The following is a 16,153-nucleotide window of genomic DNA, read 5'->3' as shown; positions in this document are numbered from 1 at the left end:
AAAAGATTAAAAACAATCATAAAAGTCTCGACCAGTGCTAATTAAGTGGCCCACTGCATGAATTTTGACTGATATGTGGTTTAAAATTGCATTTCCATTTTTATTAGTGTTGCTACCTACTGGCATAATCCTGAACACATCGACAAGGACACTTATCATCCAAATTAAAAGCGAAGGTTCAAGTGAATATGGTGGCAGTATTTACATTGCCTATAAGTAAAGTTGCATTGGTTCCAGCGTTGCATTATTTAAAAGAAATTTGTGATATAAAAACAATGTAGCACAATCCGTAGGGCTGAATGATTGGTGATGATGAAACACTGAAGTTCTTAATTTTTTTAATCATTAAAGAACAAATTGCTCTTGACGGTGAGGTAACTTGGAAAAATGTTCGGCGCCTTTAATGTGGTCCTGAATGTTTGCCCTACCACCATTAGCCAATTTCCATATATCCTACAATGCGCTTCATGATCATTTTTGCCATTTTGTATATGCATAACCTAAAGATAATTAAGGTAGGCTGTCTGAAGTGATACCATTCTAAAATACTTACGCAATAAGAATTAATAAAGTTTTTCCCAACATGCTTTCTAGAAAGGTGTTTCCTATTAACAATTTACGCGAATGCACTTAAGTATATTTTTAAATTATTTATCATTACTGATACGATTCAATAAGCATTTTAGGTCTAACAGGTCCATTCTGCGCGGGCAACAAAAATTTTGTAGCCTGCAAATAAAGTTTCCGTAAATTTTTAAACCCTTTTCGCATTCTGTGCACTCTTGTAACCGGTAAACTTTGTTGCCATCTCATAAGCTGTAAACAAAATATTGCCCCGTGAAATATGCAATGCCAGAAATTCCACAAATCTTCATAGCTGAATTGCTGAACATTTTAACTGCATAACCAACGTACTCAGAATTCCGGTTAACTGGTAACATCTTTTGGTAATAAAATTTTCCGGTTACAAAACCATCGGTGACGTGCAGAATAGACCTGTAAATAAAACATATTTGATATGAGCCTTAAATAAATTGTTTGAAGAAGTATGATTTTTATGAATTAAAAAAACTTCTTCAAAAGGCGTCCTACAAAAGCCCTTCAGGAAGCTCTTTTTTGAGTAGCAGAAAGCAGAAGCCGTTCAATTCATGCCGCCATAAACAAAAAAAGGAGGGAAAGGCATAACTATCAGAAAGGGCTTCTGGATGAGATTTTAGCTCCTGAAATTATCTACTCGGTAGTACTTATTTATGACCCCTCATCCGTGTACCTTATTAGGAACTTTCACTTTTTTTGGCGTTTGGTAAGGTAAACTCGTCAGATATTCAACATGTTAAAAAAACCGGTTTCTTTATTGATTTTCGACTACTAATGACAGAAAGCTCAACCTTTTTTCATAGCGAAAATCTGCTTAAAATTAGAGGACTGTCTACATGTACCTTCACTAAAATACCAGGACAATTTAAGTGTGGACCAGGGCCCCAGGACAATTTGTCTAAATCAGGACAAATCTTGGAAAACCAGGACGTCTGGCAGCCCTACGCTACGGAAAAGTTTAGCTCACTTTAATGAACGAACTAATGAGCTAGTTCAATTAAGAGCTTACTCTTTCACTCTTTAATTCAAAATCTGCCCAAGCCTACTATTAATGCTTATTTTAGTTGCGTTCGCCAAACCGTTCGCTTCGCAAGTGATAATACCACCCTTAATTTGGTGTACATATTTCTGTGTGCTGCGCAAAAATACTGTGCTCAGCGTAGCCGATGTTGGACTTATGGGCGTTATTTTTCCTAACCTCAGCCAGCTAAATGTTCTCTATCGATCCCCATATTTTTTTTTATATGAGAATTGGTGCTATTCTGTATCTATTTGTTCGAAATGAAAAACTATGTTGTAAATTCGAAACATGAAAAACTATGTATAACACAGTGGTGCAGCCTACGGATTTCCAACATTTTTATTAAAAAATACTCGTATGTTTACATGAAGTAGGAAATGTACTCATGGGGCATTACACCACGACGCGGGTAAAAAGTGTGCGAGACAGAATAGTTTGCCAAGTTTGTGATATCACTCGTATATATATCAGCAAAGCGAAAAAGACGTCTCGAAAAATACGTTGGATTGTGATACGTCCGAAATACACTGCCAAACTGCTGGTTAAATACCATTTTTGTTTGATTCCTGTAACGAAAAGTTTTTATTTGTATAATAGTTACAGATTATAAATATCTGGGGTCATCAGCAGTAGTCGCTTAAGTCGAAAATCACAGTTCTGAGAAAACCTAATTTATATATTTGAAGCTCCTTCTGAAAAAAATATAAAAGTGCACTTGAAAAGTTTTAATAAAGATTTAAAGAATCTTACTTCCACAAATCTATAATTAAAAATTCAAAAGATAGATTTATTTAGTTATTAAAAAAAAAAGTTATTAAAAAAAAAGTTATTAAAAAAAAAGTTATTAAAAAAAAAGTTATTAAAAAAAACAATATAAGTGTTTATTGCAAAACGTAACACACATAGCACAAGAAATTATGTCATCTTAGGAGTTTATGTAGAGTTAAGTGCATATGTACGGTGACCATCCTTCCTGTATTGTACCGGATGGTCCTCTTTTTTAATCAAACGTCCTAATAATTTATTTAGTTTGTACGGGATACGAAATGTTCAGTATTTTGTTTAATGTCCTGAAACCGTCCCATATCCTGTGCTGTTTTTCTATTTACTTGCTTTTATCAGTTCATTGGAATAGCGTGGCTATAAACCCAGATAGATTACACTCAATGCCTACTACTCTTCCTTAATGACAAGAAGGCGAATAGCAACATTTTCCTTAAATTTTTATTAAATTGGATTTTGATGGCCATTCAGGTGCTATGCTCAAACGGTGCTCTTCTCGGGTTCAGCCATTAACAATTCTGTACAAGTCTCTTTCGGCCGGATATTTTATTGGCCACTAGAAAAATGCTTTAGTTACGCCAATTTATAAAAACTGCAACAATAATGATGTTTTGAACTGTAGGCCTATATCCAAATTAGGTACTGTTCCCCAAGTTTTTGGGTCAGTTGTGCAACAGAGGCCTAATTTTGCAGTGAAAAAGTTGCTTTGCCCTTATTAACATGCTTTTGTAAGTGCAGGACCTTATTGCACCAACGAATTATCATTAGCATTTTAGCAAATTATCGAACTTGCGCAAAGTTTTGTGTTTCACCAATTTGATAGGGAAAAGTCACTCAAATGAAAATTTATAAGTATAATATACCATTAAAAATCATAGATAAGCATTGTACTAAAATTTGAAATGCTTAGCAAAAAGACTTTAGCGGATAAGTGATAAGTTATGCAAATTATTTATTTATTTATTTATTTAATGTCTAAATTTATATATGGTACAGACGTTATGAAAAATTACAAGCTATATATTTTAGTTACAAATTGAAAACGTAAAAAGAACAAGAGTAGAATACAATAAAGGCTATTCTAAATTTTTACAAAATAAATAGTTTTTCAATCTATTGTATATAATTGATTTTGATTCCGACAAGTCAAGATCCAAAAATTTCGAGAAACAGTTGTACTCATTAAAAGCCCTAACAATGAGGGCATTTGCATTGTAAACCGTTTTATTTAAACCAATACGAAAAGTATCAAAGCGACGAAGGTTTCTACTCGGCACAGTGAAATCTATCAACCCAAGAAGGGACGAGCAGTCGACTTTACCGAAGACGATGTCGAGAAGAAATGACATAGACAGTAGTGAGCGTCTATTATTTAATGTAAATAAGCTAATCAATTGGCAACGCGACTCGTATGGTGGAATCGGTTCAGAAAAATATAGGCTGCGCAAAGCACAGCGTAGGAATATTTTTTGCACTCTCTCCAGACGATTGATGTGAATAGCGTGATACGGTCCTCCAGATAAACGTAGCGTATTCCAGTTTAGACCGTACAAAGGCAGTGAACAAAGTCTTAAGTGTGTACGGGTCCGAAAATTGCGAAGAATGTCGTCTAACAAAAGCTAGCATAGCAAGAAAGTTTGAGATGGTGTAATTCATGTGCGCATTAAAATTAAACTGGGGATCAAAAAACACTCCCAGGTGTTTAATGACTTCACCCAATTCGAGAAAAGTGTTAGCTAAATGGTACGAAGTGCACAGAGGTTTAGGCAGTTTAGAGAACGTAGCTTTGTGGCATTTATTGATGTGAGATGATTCATTGCACACCAATTATAGAGCATACTGTGTTCTGATTGAAGATTGATCGAGTCGCTGTGGCATCTAACCGCAGAGTATACTTTTAGGTCGTCCGCGTATAGAAGAAACCGAGCTGAAGAGAAACACAACGATACATCATTTATAAAAAGAATGAAAAATAATGGACCCAAAATGCTACCCTGAGGAACTCCAGAGGTTGCAATAAATGGTTTCGATGAGACACCATCAATAAGAACACTAGACTTCCTATTATCCAAGAACGACTTGATCCAATCCAAAAAAAAAAAACAGAATGAAAACCAAAATTAGCTAGTTTAACCACCAATAATTTGTGGGAAATCTTATCGAAGGCTTTGGAGAAATCGGTGTGAATCACATCAAGCTGGTAGCCACGTCGAAAAGTCGCAAAGCAGTCCTCTGTAAAAACTCAGATTAGTTAATGTGGACCTGGCCGCCACGAACCCATGTTGATTAGGACTAATCAATTGCTTCACAATAAAATGCAGCTTATTTTTTATAATACATTCGAAAAGTTTAAAGACCGACGAAAGCTTTGAAATTGGCCTATAATTCGTAATATCACTTGTATTGCCACTTCTAAATACTGGGGTGATAGTGGTACGTTTCCAATCATTTATGAAGGTACATGAAGATAGAGATCTATTAAATATTAAAGTGAGCGGTGTCACTAAAGAGAGTAGAGGAGGACAGTCTGCAAATAATAAAAGGCGTGTCATAAAAGAACAAATCAACTACCGTTTACATACTGGTGTAGTAGAAAAATTTCGGCTATCTCGTAGCCAAATTGAAAAAATTTTATTGAAAATTGGAGCGAACTTAATATAACAGTGAGCGTAATAATGGCATGATCAAATGCATGGGGTCCACAAATTAGCGTTGTGTAGAGTAATCCATCGAGTGGAAAATACCGTGATAAACAAATTGATGGATAAAACTATTTGTTAGCCGGAATTTACGCAAAATATTGTCAGACAATTTTTCAACATTGGTGGATTTCCTTAAGTCGCAAGGTGCATTGATGAACTATGATAAACATAGACGCCCCTAAGGTTACTGAGTACCAATTTGTTAATCAGTACGGAAATCATTCAATTAATGCAATGTGGTTTTTGTGTTTTTGTTACTGAATTATTTTGCAAAGATCCAACTAAATAATACTAAAATGTAGAAAAATTTAGTTATTTACAGCGTGGCGACGAATAACTGTTACCCCGTTTTTTTTTTTGAGAAATAAAAGGGTCCTTTATAGATTTTGCGGAAAAAGCATTTTATTGTTGTAGGGCAAATGTATTTCAGAAAAGCACAAATGTATTTCAGAAAAAATATTTTTAGAACACAGTTATGCTTTTCTGAAATACATTTGTGCTTTGTGCTTTTCTGAAATACATTTGCCCTTTTCTGAAATACATTTGCGTTTTTCTGAAAATCATTTGATTTTCTCTGAAATACAATTGTGTTTTTCTGAATTTCATTTGGCTTTTTTTGAAATACATTTTGCCTTTTCTGAAATACATTTGAGCTTTTCTGAAATACATTTGCCCTTTTCTGAAATACATTTGAGGTTTTCTGAAATACATTTGAGTTTTTCCGAAATTCATTTAGCCTTTTCTGAAATTCATTTGGCCTTTTCTGAAATACAATTGTGTTTTTCTGAAATACTGTTGGAAAAGACGTAGTTCCTACCTTTCCAACAGGAGTTGTATAGTTGTGATCGATAATATATTATCCACTATTTTTGACTTGCTGTCAATCATATCGAATCATATCAAAAATTACATGGCCTTGCATAAAATTTCGACTAGTATATAGACTAGTGTATTAAAATGGAAAACTTGGATAGCTTTCGACGATTTTCGTCGTTTACTTATTTCAGCAAGACAGTAGGCAATTCCAGTGTTGTCGAGTCGTACAATTTAGTCTAATTGCGACTTACGCAATGAGGCTCAGTATCTTAGGCCCTCTCTTATTTTTTCTATTGATAAATCATGTGGGGTCATGCTTTCTGTCGTCTAATTATTTATTATATGTCGAAGACCTCAAAGTTTACGCAGTGATCAGAGACTCACAATAATATAACGTTGCAATCTAATCTCGCTAACCTTCACTCATGATGCTTTCTTAGGGCCGATTTCTCCATCACCAGTTAACACTAACTTCCCGATTAAACATCGTTATCGACGTTCCGACTCCATGCATATAACAGGGAGTCGATAACGTCGGTAATGACGTTTAACGGGGGATTAGTGTTAACCAGAGAGAGAAACCGGCCCTTAATTGCTTATCTTTGAACGTTAGAAAATGTTCCTATTTCACTTTCACGAGAAAGCTTCTTCACGTTCAAACCAATTATAGTATTGGTGGCTACAGTGGCGGACCCAGGTTGGGGAGATTGGGGAAATTTCCCCCCAAGACTGTGTAACATGTATTTTCATAATATTTAACTGAATATCGTGAAATATCATTACAAGAATATATAACAGGTTTGTCCCAGAAGCTACTTGTAGAAAAACTCGATCAAAGTTCAAACTGTGAGCGTATATCAAAGAAACTCGAAAACTTACTCGAGAAGCTTGGGGAACAAACCTAATGAATGGATGCTTTTGAAAACTTTAATTCATGAAAAAAAGTGTATCAAATTTCACTTGAGTTTGAAATTTTAGCTGTGTGTTAAGCTCGAAGTGTTATGTTATTTAAGTAGTCCTAACAGTTTTTCGAATTCACTGAATTTTCAAAATTTTGAAATTATGTACTTAATTTTCAATTTTTACTTTTTTTGTTTATATTAAATTTTCTATATTTTCCAAAATTTTGAGAATTTTATTTATCCTAAAATCCATCCTAAAATGTAAAAATGTGAAACATCACAAATTGTCGAAAAATTCTTATGTTCATGTACTTGTGTGTAAAAAATAGAAAATTCTTCGAATTCTAAAAGATATTAACATTTTTGAAAAATTCCAAAATTGTTCCACTTTTCTGGACTTTTCAAAATTTTGTATTGATAAAACAAAGTTTGAGAATTTTAAACAACGTCCAAAAATTTTTTTAATCTTCAAAAACGACGAAATATGAAAATGTTTTCAACATTCGAAAACTTTTAATTTCGTTTGATCAATTTTGTATATTCGACACTTTCACTTAGAAAAAATTTGGTTAGAATTCCTACAATTCTCAAAATTTTTGAAAAATAAAAAATTTCTAGAAATCTAGTATTCATCATTATATTGAATTATTGGGATTTACTAAAATTTCTCAAATTCACAGTCTTGAAAGTTTAGAAAATTTTGGAATTTATTAAAACGGGAAAACTTCAAGAAATTAAAAACTAATAATACTCTAAAAATTTTAAACTGCGGTGATTTTTAAATTTATGTACACGATATATGTTGAAAAATTTCCTGTAAATTCTTGCAACTTCTTGCGAGTTAGGGAACGCAACTAATATTGGAATATTCATGTATGTATGTTTACCAACAAGTTTTTAAAATGTTTAGCTTTTTTGTCCGTATTCGGCTGATTATAATATGGTCACCGTATGCATATGCCACTGATCGTTGTTGAATGTTCTCATTTTGCAATAATCTCCTATCAACACCTTAACGGCAAAACTTGATTTAAGGAAATTATGTTCGAACGCCCACTTAAGCCATTTGTACACAATTTGTGGCTATCAAAAAAACATCATCCCAAGTGTATTTAGGTATTTATTGCTTTAAAAGCACTTGGCCATTATGTTTTTTATTAATCACTTTTTGTAGAAGTATGCTAGGAAGTTAAGGATTTCCCCTAAAGATGCAATCTTATTAAGAGAATAAGGTCTCATTTTTTACTCAAATCTGTCCTAAGTCGACTTAAGTGATTATTGATTAAGACCATAGATATATTACATGTACCTGAGCATATCTCGTTCTGCTTGCCATTTTTGTAAGCATATCTGTGCAGCCTCACATTCGTAGTCCTGAATTTCTTCGATGAGTTGTGTCAACATTTGTAGCCAATTTGCATTGGTTTTAAAATTAACATTATTCAAAGTCTCTATTTCGTGCTGTGCAAAAGAGAATAAATATTGCTAACTTTGCCTTGGACAACAGTAAATTTTCTACCGTGAGCTCATTTATAATTGCACCAGTCCTCCATCCATGCTCTAATGTTACATCCGCCAAATCACTGTACGGATGGTCTCCAAAGTATAACACATTATGCCCACGCCATCCGGTTAAGTCTTGGAGTTGTTTTACAGTACCCTGAGAATTTCAATTAATGTTATTTAGGGCCAGTTTTTCAGTGCACGGCTGTGGTTTAAACTTGGTTTAAACGCTCGAGATGGTTGGTCTAAAGTGAAATTCAAATGTCGTCTAGCTGTTCAATATAAACGCTGTTTACGTGATCTAAGTTTAAACTGGCACTGAAAAACTGGCCCTTAGTAGTTAATTTTTGCTTATCTAAATGTTTTACCTCATAGTATATTTTTCCTTTCTCAAGCTTTGAAACACGATCCCAAACATGTGAATTTGTCTTGTCATCATATAACCTAATTGGTCGTGATTCGTCTGTAAAAAATTTTGGTTTTCGCGCCTGAGCTATTATAACATCAAAATACTCGCGCCATTTTTCACCAGCTAGAAGAGTCATTCCTCGGTTTCTGTACAACACAAAGAATTTCTATGAAGGTTCAAATGTGAATATAAAATTACTTACACAAATGAAAATGGACTATTCGTTACTAGGAACAATTTTTTGCCAGCTTTAGTTAATTTTTCAAAATATTCCGGCAATCTGCTGTTCTTTTCGATATATTCACCAACGTTTTTCATAACTATTTCATGCATTACAGGATGGCACGATTGCACCGATGATTTTATGTCGTGGAAAAGTATTTCAGGATTGTAGTCGATGTGATTTTTTTCGAAGTATTCAGCAACGTTGCACAAAAGGCACATTTCCGGAACAGAGAACAAATCTGCCAGCTGAACCATCTTTGCCTTAGTATTGGGCTTTAGCAAAACCATACATTCAGTACTTATGCTACTAGATACATGTATAGAAAGTCCATCGCCATTAATTACCTGATAGTTTTTCGATTGTCCTTCAACATAAGCGATAGGAAGTATGCGATTTTTATAGAGCTTTAATACTTCGGCATCGGGAATTTTAGTAAGACCGCGATAAACTGAGCCCAGCTGTATTTGAAGAAACGAATCGAGCTTCAAAAGCAAACCTTTCTCTATATCGTAATGGAGTCCACGCACTGCAAATCCTGGAATGTACTCTAATTTTGATATATTTTCAGGATACTGAAAATTATATTTAAAATTGTATCCTATGATATATAGGGAGGAGATGAAAAAACACAACTTGCCTTGAATTTTTTAATCAGTCTATCACGACCTAAATTATACAGCAAATCATGAAGGCAAGGCTTGTAGCATGCCAGTGTGTAATCATAATCAAACCCATACACGTCAACTTCTTCTAAATCAAGCTCATTGTTAGCGAATACGCCACAAGGATTAACATCCTTCGGTAGTTTTTTAGCTGAAAATAATTTATAAACATAATTATTCTATTCTCCTTAATTTGTATCCAAAATTATAATTATTTGTACAAATTTCTACCACTGCACACTGCCCGGAATTAAATTTATTTGGCATAAATTCTAAAAAGAAAGTTATCATTTTCAAACTTGGTACATATGTTCCTCATGCTATTAGCAAGTTATGGTAAAACTCTTAGGCCGATAGATAACCCGTACGGCCACGCCTTCTCCTATCCCCATATATAACGTTGTTTTTGAACGATAACCTTTTTCAAAACTTTTTTAAAACTTGCTTAAACCCCTTTAGTATGGCACCCATATTGTGATACATACTTCAATTACCTAATCGCCACAATTTTAAGTTGAATTTGCTTATTGAAACATGTGGAAACCCTGCTAAATATAGTTCTGAATAAAGCCTTTCAAACGTATTTCGATTGATACCAATCTCCTTCAAACACCTCATAAATAGCTTAAATATTCAAACTAAAGATTTCTTAGCAAACTTAGCACGAAAAAAAAAATATTGCACATCTGTAGGCCAAGCTCTTGATACCTTATTTTTTGTAAATTGAATGAACTGTGCAAATCTGATGTCATTAACAAAAAATCCATATGTATATGTAAGGTAGTAATTTTTAAAAGGGTGGCAAGCCCACTAAAAAAATATAACCTTACTGCAAATCTGGGGACCGTATCCTTTCACTTTGCACCTTATTTATAGTCCAACTAACTGTGAAGATATTATAATTTTTAAAATGGTGCCAGCCCTACTAAAAAGATAATATAAGTACATTATTTGACATCTAGAGGCCAAGCACCTTATTTTGACACCTCATTATCTGTAATCCAAAGAACGGTGCGGATCTTATAATTTTTTGGACAGATGGCAACCCTATAGAAATTCTCAGGCCTAAAGATAATACCACTATTAAAAGTGTTCACAAATCCGTTCAGTAGTTTTCAAGATTAACGTGGTGAAAAAATTCCGAATTTGCTTTATTCTATGTAAGGAGGATACATAGATTTCTACGTGTACTCCGCTTAAAATGTTAACTTTTGGAAAAATGAGCAAAAATTACCCAAATAAAATCTAATATAATTAAGCATTTTTGTATTATTAGTTCCCGTCATCACTTGGCAGATTGCTAGTTCTACTCCACGGAACACAAAAATATTGTATAGTATTTTTCTTTAAATACGCACTACAAGCACATTAAATAACAACAAACAAACACACACACACGATATGCACATTAACTAATTATTATTAGAAATACCTTAACCTTTATTTTCCATATCTAATTTTGTTTATTTAAATTAACCCAACCTTTCACAAGCTTATCACAACTGACTAATAATTTTGCACCAATTCTGACAAAATATCAGCTAATCATACACATGACTTCGAAAGCGTTCTGAAAGCACAGGGTTGAAACTTCAAATCTTTTATTTGGAAATTTTCTTAGTTGACATATGTACTTTTATAAAAATAACTGCTATCAAGAATATATTGCTATAAAAATCTTGAATTTATGCCAAATAAAATCCAATTCCGAACAGTGTGCACTGAATTAAGAAACGCAATCTTATACCATCTTTCAATCAAATCGATTCTCGATATTGTTATTATTTCGCGCAGAAATCTTTTCGCGTAGGCACCTTCGGACTCGCTTTGATCCTCATCGGTCCAAGTCCGGGTTCCAACCGCGCTTCAAAAAAAACGTCCAATTCCGGATGCGTTGGATACAATTCTTCGCGCAGAGCTCTTTTCTGCGTGGGAGGTTAATATTATGTTTGTAGAGGCACTACTAAGCCCCGCCTAGGTCGGTTGATCCATTAATCATTCTCAGAATATAATTTAGGTAGGTCTTCTTAAGTAAAGTTATTCTAAAAGACCCACCCATGATGGGCTGAAAAAAATTCTTCCCTGCATGCTCTCTAGAGAGGCTTTTTCTATCTACCATTTACACGAGTGTGTAAGTTTATATTATTTAACATTACAAATTAATTTAAATATCCATTGTAGATTGCAATAAAACATATGAATGATATGAGGTGGAAAACTATCGATAGTAGGTGACAATCGATATTTGCCGACAGTATTGATGCGCTGCTGGTAACAGAGGAAGAGGAAGGCCTCCTCTGCGTTGGATCAGGTGGGTTTTTCCCATAGAATCCGAATCTGACCGTAAAGTTATTGGATTAGCTCTAGTTTTCGAGAAACTTAGGTTTAAAGATGGCGAAAAACGCATTTTTGGACATTTTCGAGCCTCTGTAAAAAAATAAATGGGAGGATATAAAAGCCTAAAAACTGCCCTTTAATACTCAAAATCAAAAAATATAAGAGTCGGCTGTAATATTTTAAGTAACATAACATTGTTTAAATTTGTTGGCTTGTGTTATTAATAGTTAATCGCGTCGAACTTAAAACTCTCTCTGACTCCACAGACGATACTGGAACACAAAGGTATTTTATATTATATAGGAACATAAAGCTTTGTTTTTTTTTTTTGATGGCAGAGATATTGAGGATCTGTAACATTAATGTTGGATCAATCAATTCTAAATTTATCAGCCTGTTGAAATTTAAAATGACACAATTTTGTTCGGAAAATTTGTAAGTTTAAATTTTAACAGCCAATTTTACGAAAGCAATTTAAGGCACTCCGCACATTACGCGCCTAATCTTAGTAGAGCCGAAACGAATGCATGACGACTCCACTTCTGCACACTACCGCGCCCTGCATAAGCCATTGAGGCACACACATACCACACATTATATATTTTCTGGCAGTTCTTTCTCAATGATACACTTCCGCGAATATTTCTGCAGAAAAATATTGCATAAAGGCTTATAGTTTAGTAAAATTAGCACGAATTTTAGCACGAAATCATTAATTCTCAATTATTTCCTATTGAAATGACAAATAATTTTTATTTCCAACACAAAAAAGTAAACAAATGAAGATTTCAAAACAGCAAGCGCCTTACAATGTTGGGCGCTTCGATTCATGAAGCTTTTATGATTAGGCGAAAACATGATTATGAATTGTAATGTACAGATCATCATTCAAATACATGTGTTCTTAATAAAAGCTTCATACTTTAGTATGCCGAAACGATTACACTGCTATGATTAGGCGCTTAATGTGCGGATTGCCTAAGTGAAAAATTATTTGAATTTTATGTGGAAATTGGCAGAAAATAAAAAATCATTTTCTATTTAAATTGCTGGTAAAATCGGCTGTAAAAGTCTCATAAATTTTAAAAGTTATTGGTAAAACTGGGGATAAGTAAATTAATATAAGCTCCATGATTCGGTTTAATCACCGATTTAAGATCCTTGATTAACATTGGAGAAACTGCTTGACCTATTCCTTTTTACCTCGACTTTCATTGTCGGATGTATATGCCTTCTTCTTCTTTTTCTTTATTGGCACTGTACCTGCCTAAGCGATTTGGCCGAGTGCAAAACAGCACGCCAGTCGTTTCTCTTCTGTGCCAACTGACGCCAATTCAAAATACCAAGTGAAGCCAAGTCCTTCTCCACCTGGTCTTTCCAACGCAGAGAAGGCCTTCCTCTTCCTCTGTTACCATCATCGCGGCTCCCCAAGCCAGCGGCGCCGCTGAATTTTAATTCGCTGCACTATGTCTATATCGTTGTGAAGCTCATACAGTCATCTGCGGTATTCGCTATCGCCAACGCGTAAATAGCCGCTTTATCAGATGTTTTCATTGTCCATGCTTCCGCGCCATACATGGGCACAGATATGAGGAGTGACTTATAGAGTGTGATCTTTGTCCGACGAGAGAGGACTTTACTTCTTAATTGCCTACTCAGTCCAAAGTAGCACTTGTTGGCAAGAGTGATTTTCCCTTGCATTTCAAGGCTGACACTATTGGTGTTAATGCAGCTTCCCAAATAAACGGAATCGTTTACTTTTTGCAACTGACAACAGTGACGTGTGTACCACGACGCGTATGCTCTGACCGTTTCTGTGATGACAAGAGATACTTCATTTTGTCCTCGTTCAACACCAGAACCATTCGCTTTGCTGCTCCCTCTAATCCCGAGAAGACAGATCAAACGTAGTCCTTGTGTTTACCGATAATATCGATGTCGTCGGAATACGACAGCAATTGTACGCTCTTGTAAAGTATTGTGCCTGAGTGGTTCAGTTCTACGGCTCTTATTATCCTTTCCAAAATCAAATAAAAGAAATCACACGAAAGACAGACACCTTGTCTGAAACCTCGTTTGGTATCAAACGGCTCGGAGAGGTCCGTATGGTATTGCTCAACGTCATTTTACACAGCCGTATTAGTTTCTCGCGGATACCAAATTCAGACAACGCAGCATAAAGACAACTTCCTTTCGTGATGTCGAAAGCGGCTTTTAAATCGACATTAGGTGGTGAGTACGATCCTTTTCTCTCTTTTCCCAAGATTTGGCGTATTGTGAATACCTGATCTGTGGTGGATTTTCCAGGTCTAAAGCCGCAGTGATGAGGTCCAATCAGTTCGTTGACGGTGGCTTCAGTCTCTCACACAATACGCTCGATAAGACCTTGTAACCTACGCTTAGAAAGCACACTTAAATTCCAGTCGTCGGTCATGTGTTCATCTGACCATATTCTGCATAAGATATGATGCATTCACCTTATCAACTCCTCGTACTTGAATAGTTCGGCTGCCAGGCTGTCAGCCCCTCATCGTCATCGTCATCGTCATAGACAGGGGGCTCGGGTTCGTCTTCTCCACTAATTTCTGCTGCTGCCATCCAATAGGGTGGAAAAGTGCTTCCTCCATAAATTAAGTACGTTCTGGATATCAGTCTCTAGGTCGCCCTGGTTGTTCTTACAGAAGTTCGCCCTGATCTTGAAACCTTCAGTAAGTCGCCTAACTCTCTGATAAAATTTTCGGGCGTTTTTTATACCCGAGCGCACTTGTGCACAAGGCTATATTAACTTTGTTCGCATAACGGTTGTTTGTAACAGCCAAAATGAATCGAGATAGATATGGACAAATGTATACATAAATTATCAGAATGAAACGAGAAGTCGATTAAGCCATGTCTGTCTGTGGAGCAGAATTGTGGTAAAAAATAATATTAATTTGAAATTTTGGAAAATGGGCGTGACCCCGTCAACTTACCAAACTCCGTACGAGGCTTGGGTAGGGTCTAGCTAAGAAATCTTTGAAATCAGTAACTACTGGAGCTAATTCACTTAAATCGATGATTACAATAACCACTTATCAAAAAATTTTAATATTATAAATTTTTGGATAATGGGCGTGACACCGCCCACTTATGATCACAAATGTGTATCTCGGTAACCGATTTATCAATTTCTACCAAACTCGGTGCACTTAATAACCTTGGTAAGGAAAAGCAATTTGTTGAAAATTATTCAAATGGGGCTAAAATTACACCCGCTTCCCGTATAACGGTAAATTTCTGAAATACAAAACAATAAATAACTCCTCTAGACTTTTAGTAATTGGGCGTGGCACCGACCATTTAATTACTACAAAGGTATACATCCGGAACCACTTAATCGATTTGTACCTAACTAGGCTCAATTATATCATTAAGTCTAACTCTGCATATTATCGAAAAGGTTTTAAATCGATTAAACACCCCTACTTATCATGCAAAGGTAGTTCAGAGAAAGTTGAAACGACGATATTTGATACCTGCGCCGGATATATACATAAAGTTCGGTTTCGCCCGAGCTTATACTTCTTTACTTGTTTAATATAATTTTATTTCATCAAACATAACTAAAAGTTATGTAATTGTATACACGATATATTTTTAACACCAGACCCTAATATTTGGAAGGTAAATATACCTGTAATTTTTGATTTCAGTGTTTGTTTAGAAAAAAAAATCGCTATACATTTATTAGAAAATTTAAGATTTTTTTTCAGTGGAAAATACGCTTAAATACAGACGTAGTTTTCTATTTCTCGTTTTTTTTTGCGAAATAAGAGCTACCAATTTGTCGCTCACAAATATATGAGAGACAATTTACTAATTAGTCTTACAATACAGCCGATAGTATCGATAGTTTTAAAACATCGATAGTATTTTTTGAAAACACAAACCATCGATATGTCGATAGTATCGTCGGTATTTTTCCACCTCTATTTCTAGCTGAGTAGGATTAAGCTGACATGTGAAGAGGGCGGTCTCCATATGCGGGGCACTAATTGGGGATATCGGGGTCGAGTCTGGATAAAACTGCAGGGGAATTCTCAAGTTTTGAAACGACACAAAAAACGCCGCAATATATAAAATTAGTTCTGAGTCGTGATTACGAATCTGTATTCTGTTTTTTTTTTAGATCAGGTCATTTCCCCCAAGATATTTT

At 34.9% G+C, this 16,153-nt stretch overlaps 1 protein-coding gene across 1 annotated transcript; it reads right to left on the bottom strand.

The window, feature by feature from the left end:
- Positions 1 to 1,894: 1,894 nt before the first annotated feature.
- LOC118752553 (5'-nucleotidase domain-containing protein 3-like) lies at positions 1,895 to 9,772 on the bottom strand (the record flags this gene model as incomplete). Its single annotated transcript, XM_036487458.1, has 7 exons — positions 1,895 to 2,184; positions 8,131 to 8,282; positions 8,341 to 8,481; positions 8,693 to 8,879; positions 8,936 to 9,231; positions 9,304 to 9,531; positions 9,597 to 9,772. Coding segments are annotated over 7 exons (1,385 nt in total), but the record flags the coding sequence as incomplete, so codon positions are not given.
- Between the last annotated feature and the right edge of the window lie 6,381 nt (positions 9,773 to 16,153).

Source organism: Rhagoletis pomonella, unplaced genomic scaffold, assembly GCF_013731165.1.
Source record: "Rhagoletis pomonella isolate Grant_MI unplaced genomic scaffold, Rhpom_1.0 Rhpom_scaffold_01646, whole genome shotgun sequence".
NCBI classification, from domain to species: Eukaryota; Metazoa; Arthropoda; class Insecta; order Diptera; family Tephritidae; genus Rhagoletis; species Rhagoletis pomonella.
The sequence above is the reverse complement of the archived record's forward strand: the minus strand, read 5'-3'. Positions and strand labels throughout refer to the sequence as shown.